At 56.0% G+C, this 19,986-nt stretch overlaps 1 protein-coding gene across 3 annotated transcripts in view; it reads left to right on the top strand.

Moving 5' to 3' along the window:
* Nucleotides 1-772: 772 nt before the first annotated feature.
* Nucleotides 773-19,986, top strand: part of ATG16L1 (autophagy related 16-like 1 (S. cerevisiae)) — a 28,566-nt gene continuing 9,352 nt past the window's right edge. The window contains exons 1-11 of one of the 3 annotated variants that reach the window (XM_006893460.1): nucleotides 773-887; nucleotides 6,106-6,199; nucleotides 8,146-8,251; nucleotides 8,972-9,045; nucleotides 10,213-10,464; nucleotides 12,954-13,019; nucleotides 15,385-15,471; nucleotides 16,163-16,219; nucleotides 16,949-17,051; nucleotides 18,349-18,454; nucleotides 19,155-19,225. In XM_006893460.1, the coding sequence (XP_006893522.1) occupies nucleotides 773-887; nucleotides 6,106-6,199; nucleotides 8,146-8,251; nucleotides 8,972-9,045; nucleotides 10,213-10,464; nucleotides 12,954-13,019; nucleotides 15,385-15,471; nucleotides 16,163-16,219; nucleotides 16,949-17,051; nucleotides 18,349-18,454; nucleotides 19,155-19,225 (1,131 nt within the window). The remainder of the gene's footprint in view (nucleotides 888-6,105; nucleotides 6,200-8,145; nucleotides 8,252-8,971; nucleotides 9,046-10,212; nucleotides 10,465-12,953; nucleotides 13,020-15,384; nucleotides 15,472-16,162; nucleotides 16,220-16,948; nucleotides 17,052-18,348; nucleotides 18,455-19,154; nucleotides 19,226-19,986) is intronic. The other 2 variants (XM_006893461.1, XM_006893462.1) reach the window with 2 other exon arrangements.

Genomic DNA, 19,986 nt, shown 5'->3' with positions numbered 1-19,986 from the left:
AGGGTGAAGCCAGAATGTTCCCTGGAGTCAAGGATTTATGAGGCTTCATCTGACATATACTTTGGGCATGTTGCAAGGAGGGACTGGTCCTTGGAGAGGGACATCATGTTTGGGAGAGTGGAGGGATGGCGGAGAGGAAGACCCTCGATGAGATGGACCGATTCTGTGATTGGGGTGGTGGGAATGAGTGTGTTTGAGACGGCCAGGTTGGCACAGGATAGAGTGGCGTTTAGGGCCCTTGTACACAGGGTCCCTATGAGCTGCAAGCGACTAGATGGCACATAACGACAACAACTGAGTTTAGGAAGGTGTCACTCGTCCACCGTGACAGTGCTGCCATACGTGGCGTGGACTCGACCTCTTGTTTGTAAATTTAAAATATGTAGAAATGGGAGTCAAATCAAGAGAGAAAACACACACAGAGAAAAGGAGTCAAGCAAGCCTCGCAAGCAGCGGAGGCGAAGCGGACCCGGGGGGCCACGCCCACACCCTGACCACGCCGGGCTCCTGCTACGTCACGAGGACGCGACGGGCCTCGCGTCGCCGCCAGTGGAGACCCCAGGCGCCGGCGAGGAGGCGGGCCTTCCGGCCCTTCTGCCGAACCATTTCCGGCAGGAACCGGAAGTCCCTCCCGGACGGCGTCAGGGCGGCCTGCTGGTGGACCGGAGCCGGGGGTGCTGCCGGCCTTCGGCGCGCGCCGCTCGCTCCATGCTGCGGGCCGCGACCCCGAGCCCCCGCTCGCGTCGGTGGCGCTGAGGCGCCGGGCAGCGCCATGGCGGTGGGCCTCCGCGCCGCCGACTTCCCCCGCTGGAAGCGCCACATCTCGGAGGAGCTGCGGCGCCGCGACCGGCTGCAGAGACAGGCGTTCGAGGACATCATCCTGCACTGTGAGCGGGGCCTGCAGGCCGGGGCGCGGGGCGGGCGCTCGAGCCCCGGGATCCCCCGCGCTCCCCAGGTCACCGGGGTCCCCCGCGCTCCCCAGGTCACCGGGGTCCCCCGCGCTCCCCAGGTCACCGGGCTCCCCCGCGCTCCCCAGGTCACGGGGGTCCCCGCGCTCCCCAGGTCACGGGGGTCCCCGCGCTCCCCGGGTCACCGGGCTCCCCCGCGCTCCCCAGGTCACGGGGGTCCCCGCGCTCCCCACCCCGGCGCCTTTCCAGGCCCTTCCCTCCGTCCTCTCCCGGGAGACCAGCGTGCAGGGTCTTCGTGGCCAGGGGTTCCTTTGCGGGCGGTCACCGATCGTGTGTGTCTAAAACCCAGCAGCCTAAATAGGAAGACAGTCTGTGTAGACAGGTGGTTGTGTTAACAGAGTGGGCCCTGCCTGTGCGCGTCAACGCGCATCTGTGAAAAAAGACTGGTGACACCGTGGGTGAGCGCTGGCCTCGCCAGCAGCGCAGACCCACCAGCTGGTTCCGTGGGGAAGTACGTGGCCATCTGCTCCCCTCGAAAGGACAGCCCTGGCGATCCCGGAGGCTGCGCCGCGCCGGGAGTGGGAATCGAGCCCGCAGCAGTGGTTTGACTTCTGTCTGAGTGGTTGTTGTTGTGTGCCGTGGAACCCACTCGTAGCTGAACCTCCAGCAGGTGTTCAGATGCAGTCAATCAGACGGGAGGAGATAGCACACCTTTCTGCCACGCAGCAGCTGGTGCATTCGAACCGTGGGGATTGGGGATTGCAGCACTGCTTCTTAAAGGCTAGGCCACGTTTTGGGGTGGAGCAGTGGTTCAGCTTCGTGCTGTTAACGGAAAGGTTGGAAGCCTTGAGCAGTTCTGCAGGAGGAGGCAGTGGCCTTGGTCGGCTTCCCTAAGGATGACGGTCTCAGAGACCCTACGGGGAGTTCACTGCCCTGCAGTGCCTGTGAATCTAAACTGTCACCTGATTGTTTCAGCCCGTCTTGACTCAGACATAGTCTGTATCACGTTGTAACCTTGGCATGTTGTTGTGTACCATCGAATTAGAACCAGCTTTTAGCTGCACCCGTAGTGGATTTTTGGAGGCATAAATCAGCATGGGAGGAGATTGCCCACCTTTCGCCCTGGGAGCAGCTGGTGGATTTGAACTACATGCTTTGGGGCTTGCAGCGCAGTTTCTTACCCCTACACTACCAGAGCTCCCTTTTGGGCATGAGAGATTTGGTGTTCTCAGCCTCCTCGCATTTTTCTGGAGACATTGTGAGTGCTCTCAGATGCACTGGAATAAGCCACATATTTCCATGCCACACCCCACTGTTAATTCTTAATTACTGGCACATGTGCTGCCTCCCGCATTAAAGAGCTTTTAAAAATGATAAAAGCCCATGTCACACTGCAGACAACCTCACAGTATCTGGAGATGGACACAGGTGTGAGCGTTGATGCTTCCAAAAGTGATTGTCAGCTGATCTAACCATGTGCTGCGCCTGAGCCCGTTGGTGCAGTCACGGTACCAGTTCATGTCGTCAAGGTCTTCCTCTCCTTCGCAGACCCTCCTAGTATAATGTTGTCCAGGGTCTGACCCCTGATAACAACCTCGAAGGCTGTGAGATGAACAGATGCCGAGGACCGCACTGGATCAGCCAGGGTTCTGCTCTTGTGTACAAGCTTGTGTGTTTGGCAGGTGTTTCTTGCCTTTTGCCCCCCACCCCACCCCAGCTGCTGTGCCCCACATGCTGGTCTTGCTCTTGTGCATTCGAGGAAGCTAAGAGAGGCCCAGTAGCTTGTTCAGGGTAGGACTTGCACTCGGGCTGGATGTGTTTGCTTTTCTCACTGGCTCTCAGAAGTTGCCCACACTTTCACTGAGCACATTCTCATCACAAAACCCCTCAGACCCAATGCCCTCAGAACTGACTCGTGGAGGCGGGGGTAGGAGCCTGTAAATTGTGTGGAGGAGACTGTCCTGCACTCAACGCGTGAAGCTTGTGAATCTGAACCCCCAAAGGGACACTGCCTTTGTGTTCACAGGCACCTCCCTGAGGGTGGGAAGGCTGTGAATTCTGTGCCCTCCCCAAGGCCTGGAGCACAGGAAGCCCCCTTTATGCCCATGATCCCAAGATCTCCTGAGCTAAATCCACTTACAAGCTTCTTCGCTTTTAAAAGACAGTCCACATTGAGAGAATCCCTTGAAGGCCTGGCCCCACCCATGTTTCCCTCTCCCTTAACCTGTCTGAATCCACTTTGATGTTCCTTATAAAATGGCAGTGAAGCCCTGCCTGCATTGTGACCATGCTGTGCAGTTAAGTGCTTTGAAAACTGTCGATATTGTAGTCTAGAAGGGCTTTTAGTCTCACAGAAATTGAATTCTCTGCACTCAGACATTTGTCGAGGCAGGAAGATGCAAGAGAAAAGCAGGCATCAGTAAACAGCTCGAACAGGGTAAGAATGAGCCCTGTGTTCACATTGGTCAGTGTTTGCCTACAACCCAGAAGGTCAGCCTTTGATACCCCCGACCCACTCCAAGGTTGGCCCAGGACAGAGCAGGGTTTAGGACTCTTGTACATAGGGTCGCTATGAGTCACAAGTGACTAGACGGCACATAACAGCAAACAACAACCCACTTGCCTCCAAGGGAGGAAGATGAGGCTGTCTGCTCCTGTGAAGATGGATAGCCCTGGAAAATCCCCTGGACCATTCTACTCTGTGCTGTAGGCCCCCTGTGAGTCAGAATTGACAGGGGAGAGGGGAGCAGAGAGGAGACACAGCCTGGAGGGGGGACTCTGGAGAGAGCACTTCGCACCTCGCTTGCCTTCCCAGAGCTGAGCCTCAAGAGAGATGTTGTGGGGGCTTCTCCCCACATCCGTCCTCTTGGGTAAATGGAACTTTTGAGAAACGTCCTCCTTGAATCCCCCATGTCCTTCGGAAGATGTGAAGTCCTCACGAGACACCCAGCTTTGGTGCGACATCCTGGAGAATCCAGTTCTTTGGCAGATTTTAAACCTTCCCCTCTCCCTTGATCACCAAGCCTGGAACCACTTCCCTGTTGAGCCCAGTCAGTTCCTCAGGTTCATGTTGGTGAAGACGGTGTTTCTGTTTCTGCCCAAGAGTTCTATTCTCAGGTGTCGAGAAGTGATGCAGGACTTCTTGTAGACGCTGTCTCTAGCACAGACCCTCCCCCCGTTTTCTCTTAACACGTTGCCGCACACATTTTAAATTGACGACCGTGCTTAGAAAGACATTTGCCGTCATCTGCGGCAACGTGCTAAACAGCTGCAGTCTTGGGCTCTTCAGCTTTGTGAACCCCTCTTCAGGGTTCCCCTGGTCGGCGTCCTGCTCTGCTTACTCACATCTGTTCTCTGTGTGTCTCATTTCTAACTCCATGTCCCCCCGAGCCCTGACACTTGAAAAGTCCCCATCACTGATTTGTGTTCAGAAAGGGAGTGTATTTTCTTCTTCCCCAAGCTCGCCCCTCCAAGGTTTTCTGTCCTCAGTCACCTGAATGAGGACAGAGTAGTCTTGGACTTCTTAGCTCCATAAATCTGATCGCGTTTTCAAACACACCTGCTTTAAAATTGGTTATCTCATCATCCCCAGCAGGAAAAACTTGAAATGTCTCATTGCGCCCTTCCTTCCCTACATTTACACTGACCTTGATTTTCAGCCACTCACCAGGCGACCGACTTGGTGATGCTCTCTGCCTGACTGCTGCTCCCTGAGACCTGACACGGGGGTGACTGCCAGGAAACTGATCTTGGAAATGCCTGCTCCTCTACCTGCTTGTACTTGCCCCTCGTTATCTTTTTGCCCCGCGTTATACTTGAGGTTCAGGACTGTCCTGTTTGTCAGTCTTTTTTACAAGCAAGTCATTTTCCAAGTCGTGGTAAAGCTCTCTCCTAGATGCTGGGCATGCCAGTTCACTTTTCATGATGCTGTAGGTGGTGTCGGTGTGGCTTTGAACTACTGAGTAAAAAACTGCTATTTTGGGCGTGGGGGTAGGTGATTGTGGCTTCCGTAGAGGGGACATTCCTGCATGTATATAGCTACCTGGTTTGGCTGCCCCTGCCGAGCCCAGGAAGCATGGAGGAATGTTTGTTGGTGGAATTTGCACCATTGCTACACCAGGTACCAAAGTACAGGACGGGGCTCTTTGATACCTGATAAGGTGAGGCTGCCCAGGTTGCCTTCTGGTTATTCTTTTAGCCCAAACCTTTAGAAAAGATGGAGTAACGAAAAGGTGGTGTGCAGAGGCCTGTTACTGCAGAGGAGAATGGCCAGTCCTGCTTCTTTGTTGTTGTTGTTGTTGTTGTTGTTACGTGCCGTCGAGTCGTTTGTGACTCATAGTGACCCTATGTACAACAACCCTAAACCGTGCTCTATCCTGTGCCCATCTCATTGCCTCTGACACTCCCATCCCGAGTACCCCAGTCACTGAATCAATCCACCTCATAGAGGGTCTTCCCCTCCTGCGCTGTCCCGCCACTCTACCCAGTATGATGTCCCTCTCTAAAGACCTGTCTCTCCTTACAACATGTCCAAAGTATGTCAGATGAAGCCCCAGAATCTTTGCCTCCAAGGAGCAGCCTGGTTTAACCTTCTCTAGGATGAATCTGTTTGTTTTCGTAGCAGTCCATAGTACATACAATACTCTTCTCCAGCACCACAGCTCAAAAGCGTCAATTCTCCTTCTATCCTCCCTAGTCATTGTCCAACTCTTTGATGCATAACAAGTGATTGCAAAAACCATGGCCTGTGTCCGGCACACCTTAGTCTCCAGAGAGACACCGTTGCTCTTGAGTACACGTCCTAATTTAGCAGCTGCTGCTGTAACCTGCCCGCAAGTGACCCTCCTGGTGTTTGACATACCAGTGGTGTCGCCTCCACCATCACAGCAGCCCACAAGCTACACCAGTACAGTGGACGGACAGACAAGTGCTCTCCTAATTGGGGCAAACTGTAGGCAAACATATACACACCCAGCTATAATGAGCAGCCTGTAGATCAATGCCCAGTATAATGAACTGACAGGTAACATGCTGTACATCTCACAGCAAGCCATGAAGACAGGCACACAAGTAACAATATCTGTGTTCCTGAAAACTTAGGTCTGTATGAGTCATACTCAACTTGAAGCACCTAACAACAACAAAGTGTGCATGCACTATAATAATTATAACTAATCATGTCTCTCTTTTTTCATAGATAACAAGTTATTGGAAAGGTCAGATCTTCATTCTGTGTTGGCCCATAAGCTACAAGCCGAAAAACACGATGTGCCAAACAGACATGAGATAAGGTATTGTGAACTCAGTTCTCTTATCTAGGCCTTCTTTGGAATTTGTTTAGAAGTTCGGTTGACACTTCCCTGATTTAGAAGCAAATCAAGTACAGTTTCTGGGTTCAGATTTCAGGAAGCTCTTTTCAAATAAAAACTGCTGGAGCCAGTAATGAAATCATTTTTCAGAGCTCTGTGTCTCCTTGAACAGTGTCCTCATTCAGCACTTTATGGCGTGAGGGAGTCCTCTGAGCAGGTTTGCTGGTAACTCGCCCACCAGTCTCACTTCTTGCCTGCTAGGTTCACCTGGGGGAAAAAAAGATACTTTTGCACAATTTTACTCAGATCTTGTAAGGAGAAAATCAACTAACATAAATAAGTTCCATGTTTATAAACTAGGGTTCTATCTCTACTGGCGGCCCCATTCCCTGTCTTTTTTTAAACCTCGTTATTTTCAATATTTCATGAGTTAATAGCTTGTGAAATCAGATGGACACTTTGCATCAAGCTTGCTTTTATTATTTTGAGCAACGAAGGAGGGGAAATTAGTGTAAGCAGAAATCTCACCAGCCTCGATCCCAGGAGCATACTGGCTGAGTGAATCTCTCACAGAATTGTTTCTTCTCCTCATGGTCCGTGGCATATTCTGTTCTCTTTGCCAGCACTGTAATTCCTTGATCGTCTTATGCATGGTCAAGTTGTTGTATGCATGTGAGTTGACGTGGGTCAGGTGCACCTTAGTCCTCAGAGAGACATCTTTGACATTTCCACACTCTTCACGTGTATGGAAGAGTGAGGTTCATTATGTTGTGCACAACTGTGGAGCTAGACCGTCTTCTAATTCCCTGCCTAGTTCCAGGTGGTTTGCTAGAACTGCTTCATCCGGTAATCCGCAGTACTTCACGGGTTATGGTGAGGGGCCCAGGTGACCGACCGCTAAGGATGACGGATTAGGGGGTGTGTAGCGGCTGCACTGAAAAACATCTGTGGAGGCAGACTTGGAGGAGAGTATTGGCTGCCCCATTCCCCGTCTGGGGGCTCATTGTTGGTTAGCTGGTGTTCTGTGATCCCCCCCTCCTGGGGGGCTTATCTCTAGATTCCAGCCCTCGCCCTTTCTCCAACTCCTCTGCACCGTCCCCGGGTGCTGCTGGCTTCATTGCCCACTGTGGTCTGATGATTGCCCTGTCATTCTGGTTGAGACCCCTGAACTAGAAGTCTGTACTTCCTGTCCCGAGCTGCTGTGTCTGAATGCAGATTAACAAACTGCAGGGAGTCTTGAGAGGCTTTTAGTGCAGTTGTATGGCATCAGGATCCTTTCTCTGCTGCTGGCTGCCTGGAAGCCTTGAACTTGAACCTCCCTTTGAAGTTCAGATCAATAGGCAACTTCACCTGGATGTCTGGCTCTAAACTCTTTATGTCCTTCCTCAGACCCCGACGGTTGCTCCTTTGTTTTACCTGTTCAGCAAGTTGAGAGGCAGGATGTCTCTCACATTCCACATCCAGTTCAGAAGTCACCTGTGCCCCTGGACACGGGTGTCCCCAGTGTCTGAGCATACCACCCCACCCCCATCTGCCATCTTGGTTTAGGCTGTGGCAGCACTGTCAGGCATGTGGAGGCCCGCTGTCCCATCTCTCTGTCTCGGCCTTTGCCCACTGCTGGCTGTGCCCCATCTAGCAGCCTGGCCCCAGTGTGAGCCCAGCTGCCTGCTCTGTCTTCACCAGACTCCATTCCACACCCTCCTTCCTCCCTGGGCCACAACCACGGGAGTGTTTTCACCACCTGGCTCCCATGTCGGGCCCCTTGGACTGGTGTCTTTCGCTGCCTAAAGAAGCAGATTTCTTGTTGGCTCTCTAGCCATGATGTCTAAAATGCTGGCTTTTGTTTCTCTGTCTCACTAAACAAGTTTGGCGCCTTATTTTTTTCTCTCTCCTCTCCTGTTCCTTCCTTACCCGGTTTGGGGATGTAGTCCCGGACAGGAGGGCCCCTGGAATGACGGTCAGCTGCAGGAGATGGCCCAGCTGAGGATCAAACACCAAGAGGAGCTGACGGAGCTGCACAAGAAGCGCGGGGAGGTAAGGAGTGGTGCTCCCCGACCTCTGGGTCCTCGGGAACATCTGACAGCTTGCAGGGTGGGCCTGCTTCCCACAGAAGGTGCGGGTTCTTTGCCAGTTTGCGGCACTTGCTGTGTATCTAGGCATCAGATGGTGGTGGGCACCTCAGGAGAGAAGACAGGCTAGTGAGAGAACCCTGGTCACCGTATCCCAAGGTTGGTGTGGGAGGCACCCAGGGCAGCGTGGGGGGCGGTGACAGAAGTGGCAGCTTGATGCCCTGAAGGTTTGTTAGAATATCCCAGCCCGTGTGTATGGAGAGTATGTGGAGCAGAGGATCAAACAGCTGGTGAGCGTGAACCCTGACCTTCCAGAGAGATCATTCAAAGTCAGGACCATGTCCGCCCCGGGTGAGGGTCTCCTCCCAGACCCTTGTTGAAGAATGCTGCTTTCCCGCCAGTGACTAGCCTCTGAGCAGGACGTCAGGGCCGGCAGGAAGAGCCCTCGCCCTCTATTTTTAATAAGACGACTCGACCTGTTGCTGTCAGGTTGATGCTGACTCCCAGTGACGTGTTGGACTGAGTAGAACTCCAAGTTCCCAGGTTGTGATTATGGGAGACCGGAAGTCCCTCCCTCTGAGCTATAGCCGCTGAGTGCTTCGCTGCTGCACCACCAGGGCTCCTTCAAGCGGTTGGTTTCCCCTGGGTCCTGACAGCACTTGTGTGCCGTGTTCTTTGTCCTCAGCTGGCCCAGCTGGTGATTGACCTGAATAACCAGATGCAGCAGAAAGACAAGGAGATGCAGACAAACGAAGCCAAGTGAGTGAGGGTGGGTCACGGGTCACGCACCCCGCTCTTCTCCTGTCCGGGGGCAGTGGGACCTGTGTGCCTGGGAGCCGTGACTCTGACCATACCACCCGCTCGGTGGTCTGGTGGTAAGAAGCTGCACTGCAATCCTGAAGGCAGGTGGTTTGGATCCACCAGCTGCTCTGCAGGAGAAAGATGGGCAGTCTCTTCCCATGCAAGTTCCAGCCTCTGTCAACGCTCTGCAGAGGCAGCTGGGAGTGTTCAGCAACAGCACAGCCTGCTCCAGGGGCTGGAAGAGGCCAGGCTGGAGTCGGGGTCACGCTCCCTGGTCGCAGTCACACTCCCGGGTCGTGGTCACACTCCCGGGGTGGTGCACTTGTCCCGGAGGTGATCAGTGGCTGGAGAGAGCTTGAGATGGGACTGAGTTGCCTGAGACACCAGCCTGTGTGCAGGACAGGAGTCTGTCCCTGAGTGGAGCAGGACCTCAGATGCAGAGGTCTGGGTTGCGCTGCACCTTTGCCTTTTCCTTCCTGGGCCCTTGGCTAGCACAGGGCCTGCTCGCGCCTTCGCACCAGTAGATGCTGTGTTGTTGGTGCCGTTGAGTTTGCCCCGATTCCCAGTGGCTCCACAGAGCGAGCCCCTGCCCCGGTCCTGCACTTCCCCGTCACGGCTGTGCTTGGACCCACTGTCCAGTCTCGGTGTCAAGTCTGTCTTATTGAGCGTCTTGCTTTTAGCCGACCCTCAGTGGTGCTAGAAACCGTATCACCGGTATTTCACGTATCAGCAGGGTCACCCACAGCGCACAGACAGCAAAGCTTCCAGACCCGTAGACTGAGGAGCTGGGCATGGTAACTGTTTTGATAAAACTGGCCAGTGAAAATCTAATGAACAGTTAGTAAGGTATTGCTGGCAAAACACGTGGGGTTTCCAGCCTGCCTCGCAAGCCCCTTCTACCCACACCTCTGCCTTTCTGAATGGTTCTGAATGGAGCTCTTCCCATCGCCCCACACGTTGTCATGGGGGGTCGCTCCCTCTCACAGCGACCCGGGGGGGGGCAGGGGGTGTCCAGCCAGCAGCTGGGTCTCCCCGGACATGTTAGCGTGAAGCGGCACACTCGTGCCTGGGCGGTGGCCTGTGGTGGCCAGGCCCCCGCCCACCCCACCCCCATCCTGTTTGCAGAATCGCAGAGTGTTTACAGACCATCTCGGAGCTGGAGAACGAGTGCCAAGAGCTGCGCAACAGGCTGCAGGACCTGGAGATCGTCAACCAGACCCTTAAGGACGAGTACGACGCCCTGCAGATCACCTTCACCGCCCTGGAGGAGAAACTGAGGAAGACCACCGAGGAGAACCAGGAGCTGGTCACCCGCTGGATGGCTGAGAAGGCCCAGGAGGCCAACCGCTTGAATGCAGAGAACGAGAAGGATTCCAGGTAGGTGGTAGGTGGTCGGGCTCCGGAGGGAGAGGCCGGGCAGGTCCGGTGCCCTGGGGAAAATCAGCCCAGGTCAGAGCAGCCGAGAGGAAGATCCGCACCTCCAAAGGCTTATGTGGCCCTGGCCGTCCTCTGCCAGTGAATTTCCCCACTGTTTGAGGGAGGAAAGCGAATTCCTCATCTGTCAAACTTTAATGCAGGAAAAGGGTGAAAGCTGTCCTCTAAACCGTGGTGTTTTGTGGAGAAGTTTAAACCCATCCAGAAATTTTGGATCTTGCCAGTAAAACCCAGTCTCTGAAGACTGATGTGAAAGTCCTGTAAGGGGAGATGGGGGCAGGGGTGGGGGTGAATCTTAGTAAGGGAATCCCCTTCCCCAGACAAGAGCATCTAAGGGGGTGAGCGGTGGGAGCGGTCCCCAGGGCATCTGGAAGAGCTGTGGTGAAGGGCCGCTCTCATCAGACACTCTGGTAGGAAGAGCCTGTCACCGTATCACCACCGTTCCGTGCCAGATCACATGGGCTGGCCACCAGCGGGATGTGACCGTGAAACCAGAGCCCAGTGTCGGGGGGAAGACAGAATCAGGGTGGCTCTCCACCTAGAAAATCAACAGAAAAACTACCAGCCAGAGACCGCCACAGTTAGAGCACGTCTTTAAAAATCCTCATGTCCACAGCTGAGAATTGAGACAATGCCAGTTAATCTAAAAAAGGAACAAACGGAAGGAAGAGCATTTCAGTCAAGACCACCTACTAAGTTCTTCCCGTCAGAGAAGCACAGATCAGAAATGCATTTTAAATATTCATGTGCTTACTGGCGAGTCCGTGAGGAGAAGCAGAGGAAGCTGAGAAAGGCAGAAAGAGATGTGGCTGCTGAACTCCGCCAGCAGGAGGGGGTGTCTTCCTGCCGGCCGGCAGCAGCTGGGCCCCTACCGTTTGGGGGTTTCACTCCTCTCGGTGATAAAAGAAGGGAGACTGTCCTGGGGAGTTAAAGAGAGGTGCGTCCATACAGTGGGGCTCAAAGCCATTTAAAACGGTGCGCTTAGTGACAGGAGAAAATACATAAAAATAGTACAGTGGAAAATAGAAGAGAGGTAAAAAAAAACCAGTTTTATGCGGCACGATCCCACTTGTATGTGAATCTTTTAAAAAGGAAGCAGTGAAGCCCTCCTGAGGGTCTTATTTCCAGGAGGGGAGACTGTACCTTTTATCGCCTTTCTATCCATGATTTTCGTGTCTCCCGCACTGGGCTGTAAGTCTGATGAGAGGCCCTGGGCAGCACCTTTTCTTTCTGTGTTGTTTCCTGTAAGTGAAGCAGCTTGGCTCAGGCCCTGTCCTTAGAATGTGCACGTGGTGAGGACTGGGGCTACCTCCGCGGAGTGATGCCGTCTGGGATGCACCTGCCTGGGAGCTCACGGGGGTGGGGGGTCAGCGTCAGAGGAGGGTGGATGTCACGTGAGGCTTATCTGCCCTGGTCCCATCGGGCATGTTTGCCAAGGACAGTGAACTTGGAGGGTCTTGGTTTGACTGCAGACATGGGATTCATCACTTCACTCAGAATTTCTGCTTCTCTGGACATAAAGCACATAGTGCTTTGTGTCAGCAAGGAAGCCTGCCGGTGTTGTCTTTAAACCGAAAGGTTGGTAGTTTGAACCCACCAGCCGCTTTGTGGGAGGAGGGATGAAGCAGTCCACCTCCGTGAGATGACCGGAGCAAACGTGGGCAGGCTCAGTGGGGTGTCAGGTGGAGCTGGGAGCTTTGCCAGCTGGGGTGTGGCTGTAGTTGGAGGAGGAGAGAGTGAGACCCCTTCTGAAAGTTCAGGACCTTCCCGAGTGTAAGGACTTGGGGAGGAGAGACGGACGTGGGTTCCGAGAGGAAGATGCTGGATGGCAGTGCTGAGTATGTCCTGGCTGGGACGCACAGAGTGACTCTTCCCTCTGAGGTCCGTAGTGTTTCCGCGGCGGCGGTGGGCACAGGAGCCGATCCCTGGGTCTCCTGCAGGGTCTTCTCTTCAGCAGCTGAACGCGTAAACCGGCCGCCAGTTACGGCGTGTGCCTCAGCTTCCTCCTCTGGAAAACGGGGGTGACCCTACTTGTCAGTAAGAGAATAAGTGGAGATCTGTAAAGTAGTAAACTCTACATTATATAAATACAGATGCTAAGGAAACAGTCCTTAGTTACACCTGAGCGGGTCTGCACTGTCCGCTTCATGCCCTCAGTGTACCCGTGCAGGGCTCTGTGCTGCAGAGAACCAACTCCCCTCGAGACTGACCTCTTCCACCAAGGAGGCCCTGGGCCCTCCCACAGGCAGGCCCCTTCCACTCTGCCCTCCCACACCTTCTCCATGAGGGACTTCTAGACCGCGTGGATGAGTGTCCTGTATTCGATCAGTGCAGTGGGGCTGGGGGCACCTGCTCCCTGTAACTGCACTGAGCTGAGGCGGGCACCCATGCTCTGCAGACATAAATGGGGGGCTGTTCTCCCTCTTCCCCAGGCGGCGGCAGGCCCGGCTGCAGAAGGAGCTGGCGGAAGCGGCAAAGGAGCCCCTCCCCGTTGAGCAGTAAGTGGACGGCGACTGAGGCAGCTCTTCGCAGATGGGCCCTTTACACGCTTTACTCAGCAGGCTGTTGTCTGCTTGAAGTCTGTTCATGTGGCGTCCTCAGTAGTGGAAGGCATACTGAAATCAAGGAACGTGTTTTGAGGTAGAAAGGACTTTAATAGGATTATGTGGGATGCATCTGTCCACACGGAGACTAGTGGTGGGCTTGGTGAGGTGAGGCCTGTGTCCTCAGGTCCGCCCAGCAGTGGCCCACTCCGTCCTGTTCCAGCAGGGGTAGGAGCTGCCCAGGAAGCCTGAGAGGCCGAAGGTACGGGTCCACCACATGCAGACCACAGGTCACGAAAGGGTCAAAATGATTGTCTGATGTTTGTATAGAACCCTGATGTGGAGTTTCCAGAAAGAAATGGAGGCACGTAAAGGGGAGACCGAGGCTCTTCTGACCGTGCCACCAGCAGTGTTGACCTAGTCATGCTTTCTGTGGCTTCTGGATTCTGGCTCTTGGGTCCCGTGCTCAGAGCAAGGGCTCGGCCGCACCTCAGCCAGCATCTCGGGACAGTTCTTCAACTGGCACTGGGCACGCTGTCACTTCGCTTCCAGAAGGTGCCAGCAGCCACGGGGGTGAATCCTGCCCTGCTGTGCCCTTCACGGGTCACAGACTCTGCAGGTTCTCTGGCCGGGGCTGCGTGTCCTCTGCCCACTTTTGGCTGAGAAGTTTAAAGGCTGGCAGCCAGGTAACCGACGCCGGGCCGTGCTTCCTCCTCTGCTTGCATTTGGCTGGGGAATTTAACTGACAGGCTAGTAGATCCTTGAAGCCTAAAAGAGTTCTAGGATCTTGGGGCACAGATGGAGTGGAGTTTGCTCTGTTGAGCTTTCTGGTCGGCCTTGGAAATGAGGCCAAGACTGGGGGAGTGCGGACTTGAACAGCTGGATACCTTGGATCAGTTCAAAGCGTGCTCCTTTTCTGTTGAAGGCCTTGCTATGGTGTAGCGTTAGAAGCCAGATTCACTGTTTGGGAAAATGATGACTCCTTCCTTGTAACTGGACGAGAGGGGTGTGAGACTCACGTGGGGTCGTCCTCAGACAGGGTCTGACTGAGGACACGTCCGCGGGCTGAGCCGCAGCAGATGGAGGCCGAAGCTCAGAAAGGTTTTGCTGAAGCCACACAGTGAACCATCCTCAGCCTGCAAGTGGGCTGTGGGTCCTGGAGGGTAGGCAGCCTGCGGCCTCCACCCTCTTCCCTGAAAGGTGTGCAGGAGCCGGGACACTGCTGAGGGGCCCAGTGGCCTGCCCCAGGCTGCGGGAGGGCCAGACGCCCCAAGTCCCCAGCTTCTAAGAGGGGGCTTGTGGGACTAGAGGACAGAGACAGACTCTCTGGAGGATCGTTGCCAAGTCTTGGTCTTTCTGGGGCGCTGAGACTTTGAGGGGTCCTGAGACGAAAGGATCTGAACCCAGTGTCACCCGTGAGGCCCGCCTTGCATTGCTCTCACCGCTGCTGCCGGCCCCAGCCGCGCCTCACCCTGCCCGCCTTTCTGTCTGACACACACACTCAGGACGCGTTCATGTGTGCGCCTAGAGACGCAAGCAAAGCTTTCTTCCACGTTGTTTTGGCCGATTGCCCCCTTCTCAAGTATGTATCTGCCTGGTCCCGGTGACCAGTCCTGGGGACATTCCGACCGCAGGTGACATTTCACCGTTTGTCTTCTCCGGGGGAGGGTTCTATGAATGACTTGTCTTTCCATCAACCAGGAAAGGGGGAGCCGGCAGGTGGAGGGGAAGGGGCTGCCGAGGGTGTGCGTGTCCTGTGGGATGAGAGTGGGCACAGCTTGTTAGGTGACAGTGTTTGATCTGAGACAGGACCCAGAGCTCTGAGCACTTCAGCAGAAAACACTCAGGGCTGAGGACGAGCTGCGTGACGCTTTCGCTCTTCTGCTTTTGTCGTCAGTTAAATCTCGGGCAGAAGTGTGACCGGGGTCTCACTGCTGCGTGTCCAGAGGCGCCCTGGTGGTGCGGTGGCCGAGCGCTCAGCCCGCTGCTCTGGGAGAAGATGCTCTGCTGGTTCCTGTCAGTGTGACGGGGACCCCTGACAGTTCTACTCTGTCCTTCGGGACCAGTAGCCAAGGGTTTCTTGGCTTACTCGCCTGGCTGCTTCTTGCACTGTTTGCCATGCTCATTGCTGCCCGTTGACCCTGTCCCTTGAATCTTTGTTTGTGCAGTTCAGTGACCCCTCCAGAGCGTAGCCACCATCTCTGTCCTGGCCAGTGTGCATGGGGTGTGTGCGATTGGCACACGGTGTCGGCCAGCAGCCCACACAGAGCTTTTGTCACGCAGAGCAAGAGACGCAGCCCCTCACCCCCTCCCTTTGCAGGGACGATGACATTGAAGTCCTTCTGGACGAGACCTCCGACCACCCTGAAGAGCCCTCCCCGGTGCGGACCGTCAGCAGAGCGGCGACGTAAGTAGACAGCGGCGGGGCAGCAGGCCAGGACTCCAGCCACAGTCGGATGGCGCTCATGGCCCCTTGGTGGCTCCTCCTAGAGCCACGCCCCCTGAGGGGGCCCGTGCCCATGGTGCCAGCGGGCAGCTGTGAAGGCAGCACGCCCCGGGTCATGCAGCAGGGCCCTGCATGAAGGGCTAAGGGTCGTACTGCTGGATTCCTCGGTCCAGGAATGTTGTTCTATTTGCTAAAACCTCCACCAGCAAGTCGGTGGTGACTCAGGGCCTGTGGGAAGGAGAGGTGCCCGAGGGGTTCCAGGGCCGTTCGTGTCCCTCGGAGCGGCTGGAGGGATGGAACGTTGGGGGTTGGAAGCCTGTGGACCCACAGAGCATCTGTTGGTTTGCGGAAGCTGTGTGAGGAGGACACGGCTGGGTTACCAGCATACTGGTTAACAGGCAGCGTCCTTGTCGGAAGCATTGCTTCCAGGAGGCGATGCCAGGGACCTGGTTTCTTTTTTTAGCGCCTCAGCTGGGCCCCCACCTCTCCCCACTGTCTTCTGGTGGCTTGGTCTCCTGTCGGGTTTCCCGCGGCTGGGGTTTGGGGGCCGAATCGGGACGTGTGCCCGCCGCCTTCTCGTGGACTGTTTGTATTGATTGATGGTTGGGGCGCGATGTTTCAAAGGTTTAAACCTGTCCTCCCTCCCCTCTAGTAAGCGGCTCCCCCAGCCTGCTGGAGGCCTTCTGGACTCTATCACTAATATCTTTGGGTAGGTTAGCACACTTCCCTTGCCTTGTCTATGTGTTGGTCCACCTCCACGTGTCACGGCTTCTCCGTCGTCCTGACGCACAGACGTGCCGTGGGGCAGGGCGCCAGGGGCCTCACTCTCAGCCTCTCCCAGAGCTTCTTCTTCCTCCCTGACACCCTTCCTCCTCCTCTTGCTGCAAGCTCACCTCTGGCCTTTCCCTCTAGTCTGTCCGAGTCTCCCCTCTCGGGACACCACCCTCCTTCCGACGCTGCCAGGTGAAGACCACTCTCGTGTCCCCCGCATGCGAGTGGGGCCGCTGCTGGTCACGCTGCTGGTGCCCCCCTGCGGCTCACGCGGTCTGAGCACCGGCGCTTTGCATGTCCCCGGGGCTGCGGGCGCCCGAGCGGGCGGGGGCTGCCTCTGTCCCGCACGCGTGGCTGCCCGCCCGGCTGGCATGCACAGCCCCACCACGAGGGGACCTCACAGCCCCGGCTTCTCAGGTGGCACACGTCTCCGAGGCCAGCGGCTACCCCCAGAGTGCCCGCCGTTCGGGGCAAGGACACCCTGGGAGTCCCATGAACTGTGTGCAAAGGGCCTGGCAGGAGAAGGACGCTGTCCACGAGGGCGGTCCAGCTGTCCATGAGGGCGGTCCAGCTGTCCACTTGCTTTGGGCGACATTCCACCCTTGCTGCCAACCTGATGAGAGCCAGGCCCCTGCCGCCCCTCATGGCCCCTTTGTGTCGTCCTCAGGAGGCGTTCAGTCTCATCCCCCCCGGTGCCCGCAGACAACGTTGACGCCCACCTTGGCTCCGGCAGAGACGTGAGGGTGCCCACCACCGCGATGTGTGTCTTTGTAAGTGGCGTCCCAGGCCCACCTTGCTTGCCGTGGTGGGCAGAGGGCACTGTTCCTGGGCCGCGGCCGTTGCGTGGTGTCACGCGGGCCATCCGCACTTCGGGCTGGCTCGGGGTGGCAGCGCGGGAAGGGGCAGGAGGGGAGGAGCTGACAGACGAGCCATCACCGGTCAGTCCCTGTTTCGAGTGAGGGACACGGGAGCTCCACAGGGTCTGTGATGATTGGTAAAAGGTCTGACTGCACCGAGCGCCACAGCCCGTCCTGGCCTCGCCTCCCAGCCGCCCACCCGCTTCCCCGTCACTGAGCCGTGTGTCGGGAACCCGGCGCGGCTGACAGCTGGGACTGTGCCACCCGTGTTTCTGAGAGCTGTCGACGCACGGCTGGCACGTGTCCGACAGGCAGCGGTTCTGCAGGAGGCTCGGGTCCGGCGGGCATGGCGGTGCGTGATCTCAAGTTTTCAATCTGAGACCTGCGTGGGGGCCGTGGAGGACCAGGCGGGGAGTCGCCGACTGAGCTGTGAGGTGGGGGTGCGGGCGGGCAGAGTCCTGAGTGTGCGAGGCCACTTCCCCAAATGATGCATCTGAGTCATAACACCTGCAGCCGTTCACCTGCTGGCAGGTCACGGAGGGGCTACATCATGACCTCATCTTTACCTTCCCTGTTTTCACAAAATCACCCAACTTTGTTCAGAGGCGTTTCAGCAACAGAAAATCCAGGAGAGGGAAATCCTGGGTGTTCTCAGCCAGTCACGCGGTCAAGTGTCAGTGCCCGCCCATCTGTTTGTCCTTTTGTTACCTCCACACACTCCCTCACACACTCGACCACATCTTCCCACCTCCAGCTCTGCTGGACTAACTTCCTGCAAACCCAGACACCGTGCTTCTCCACGAGGGGGTAGGGCAGTGTGACGCCTTCCTGTCCTGGGACGGAGAGCTGATTGTCCTCCTCAGGTCGCGTACGCTTCCTTCCCGTCGTTGACAGCAGTCTCGGAACGTTCCCTGTGCAGTGTCTGAATTCTCAAAACTTGATAGTGTTTGCTTTTATCGAAGGCCTGCTTATCACAGAACTGGGGCATGAGACCTGAATCCTTTTGTATGGTGAGCTCTGAGGAGTTGTCCCACCATACAGCTTCAGTGCTTCTAGAGAGAGCTGGAGCGTGCACGTCTCGCATCTCCGCCTCTCAGGGCACGTGTCTGAGCTCTGGTGAGAGGCCCTGGGTGCGGACGTTCAGTGTCTTGTGGGTGGTGGTCAGCTCTGCCGGCCACGAACCTGACTGGCAACCCCCCATGTCTTCCAGGACGCACACGATGGAGAAGTGAACGCTGTGCAGTTCAGCCCTGGGTCCCGGCTGCTGGCCACCGGGGGCATGGACCGCCGGGTCAAGCTCTGGGAAGTGTTCACAGGTGAGGGGGTGCTGTGAGGGCGTGTCAGGAAGGCTCAGACTCCCAGTACTCGGGAGTTCACATCTGCCTGTGGCTCTTTAGGAGAAAGAGGCCGCTTCTGCACCTGTGAAGCCCACGGCCTTGGACCCCGGGGCAGCTCTCCCCGCCCTGTAGCATCACTGTCAGGGAGGGTTTGGTTTTAGGCACTGATAAAACCTGATTTTCAAAGACCTCAAGGTCACAGCTCTTGCCATTTATAATCACAAACCCTGTTATTCTCCTGGTGGTGAGAAAGGTACATGGGGAAGTCGGGCTGGGGTCTCACTTGCTCCCTCTCTGCTGAGCAGTGGACATAAACTCTAGTCTGAGCTAAGATTGCAGGGATGTTTGGTGGGGTACACGCAGAAGTCCCCACACGTCTGGATGTAAAAGGACATTTGGCAGCACGTGTTATGTTGTGATACTGTCGGTCCATATGATTTGGGCCCTGTGGTCCACAAACAGCATGTTCAGTCCTCAGCTCATCCCCCTTGGAGAAGCCCAGGCCCTGGCGACTTTATGGAAGAGTCCAGGAACCTTTCTAAGTAACAGATGTGTGGCTGTTGGTTCTCGGGACCCTTGCTCCTTTGGCCCAGAGCTGGAAGGAGGGAGGCTGTGGTGTTTGTTTCATCAGACTTTTGCTCCTGTCTTTGCTGAATCTCCGTTTTCTTCCTTAATGTAGACAAGTGTGAGCACAGGGGCTCCCTCACGGGTAGCAACGCCGGGATTACAAGCATCGAGTTCGATAGTGCTGTGAGTATGGCCTCTTCACACAGGGAACTGACTGTAGAGCCGTCTGGGAACTCATGAGACATTTGGGTTTAAAACGGAACTTTAACTCCGTGATCTGTATTGTCTGCATTTCCCGTCAGGTCCGCGTAGGACACATAGATTTGGGCTGAGTAGTCGTGTCTGCTCTGGTGCTGTGGTTACTTCACCCAGCGCGTGTGTTAGCTGGGCTCTGCTCAAGGGCGTGTAATAAGCGTGACTGCACGTGGGCCTGCGGGAGCTGGAGTGACAGGGGTCCCTGCCTCACCGGCGAGCCATCGAGTGCTCGATCATCGCCCCGAGTTGTGGCTGCGCTGGGGATCCTGGTGAGGGCGTAACAGACTGTCCTGTGGGGTGATGGACGGAGGGTTAGTGCAGAAAGGACTTCAGGAACAGCAGTGCCGCGAGGAGCCTTTGGACGGAGCTGTCCAGCGCTGGGCAGGAGCTGGAGTGGTTGGGGGTGGTGGAGGGAGAGGCGCTCATCTCCATCGTCTGCTCTGGGGCCCTGCTCCATGTCCCCTGGTTGAGGTCAGTCTCGTCCCCTCTTGGATCCTGTGCAGCCTCTTCTGGGGAAGTAGCCCTGTCGAAGCTGCTGCTTGTTGCCCTGGGTTTGTCTGAGGAAGCAGGTGTCTGCATGTCAGTCAGCTTTGTGCCCCAACACCCCACGGTGGTCTTACGTTTGGGCAGTGGGAGGAAGGCTGGAGAGTCAGGTGTGAGACCAGCTCTGTGCGGTGCTGAAAGATTGG

This window comes from Elephantulus edwardii, unplaced genomic scaffold (assembly GCF_000299155.1).
Source record: "Elephantulus edwardii isolate Elephantulus edwardi_28Jun2011 unplaced genomic scaffold, EleEdw1.0 scaffold00127, whole genome shotgun sequence".
Classification (NCBI taxonomy): Eukaryota; Metazoa; Chordata; class Mammalia; order Macroscelidea; family Macroscelididae; genus Elephantulus; species Elephantulus edwardii.
The sequence above is the reverse complement of the archived record's forward strand: the minus strand, read 5'-3'. Positions and strand labels throughout refer to the sequence as shown.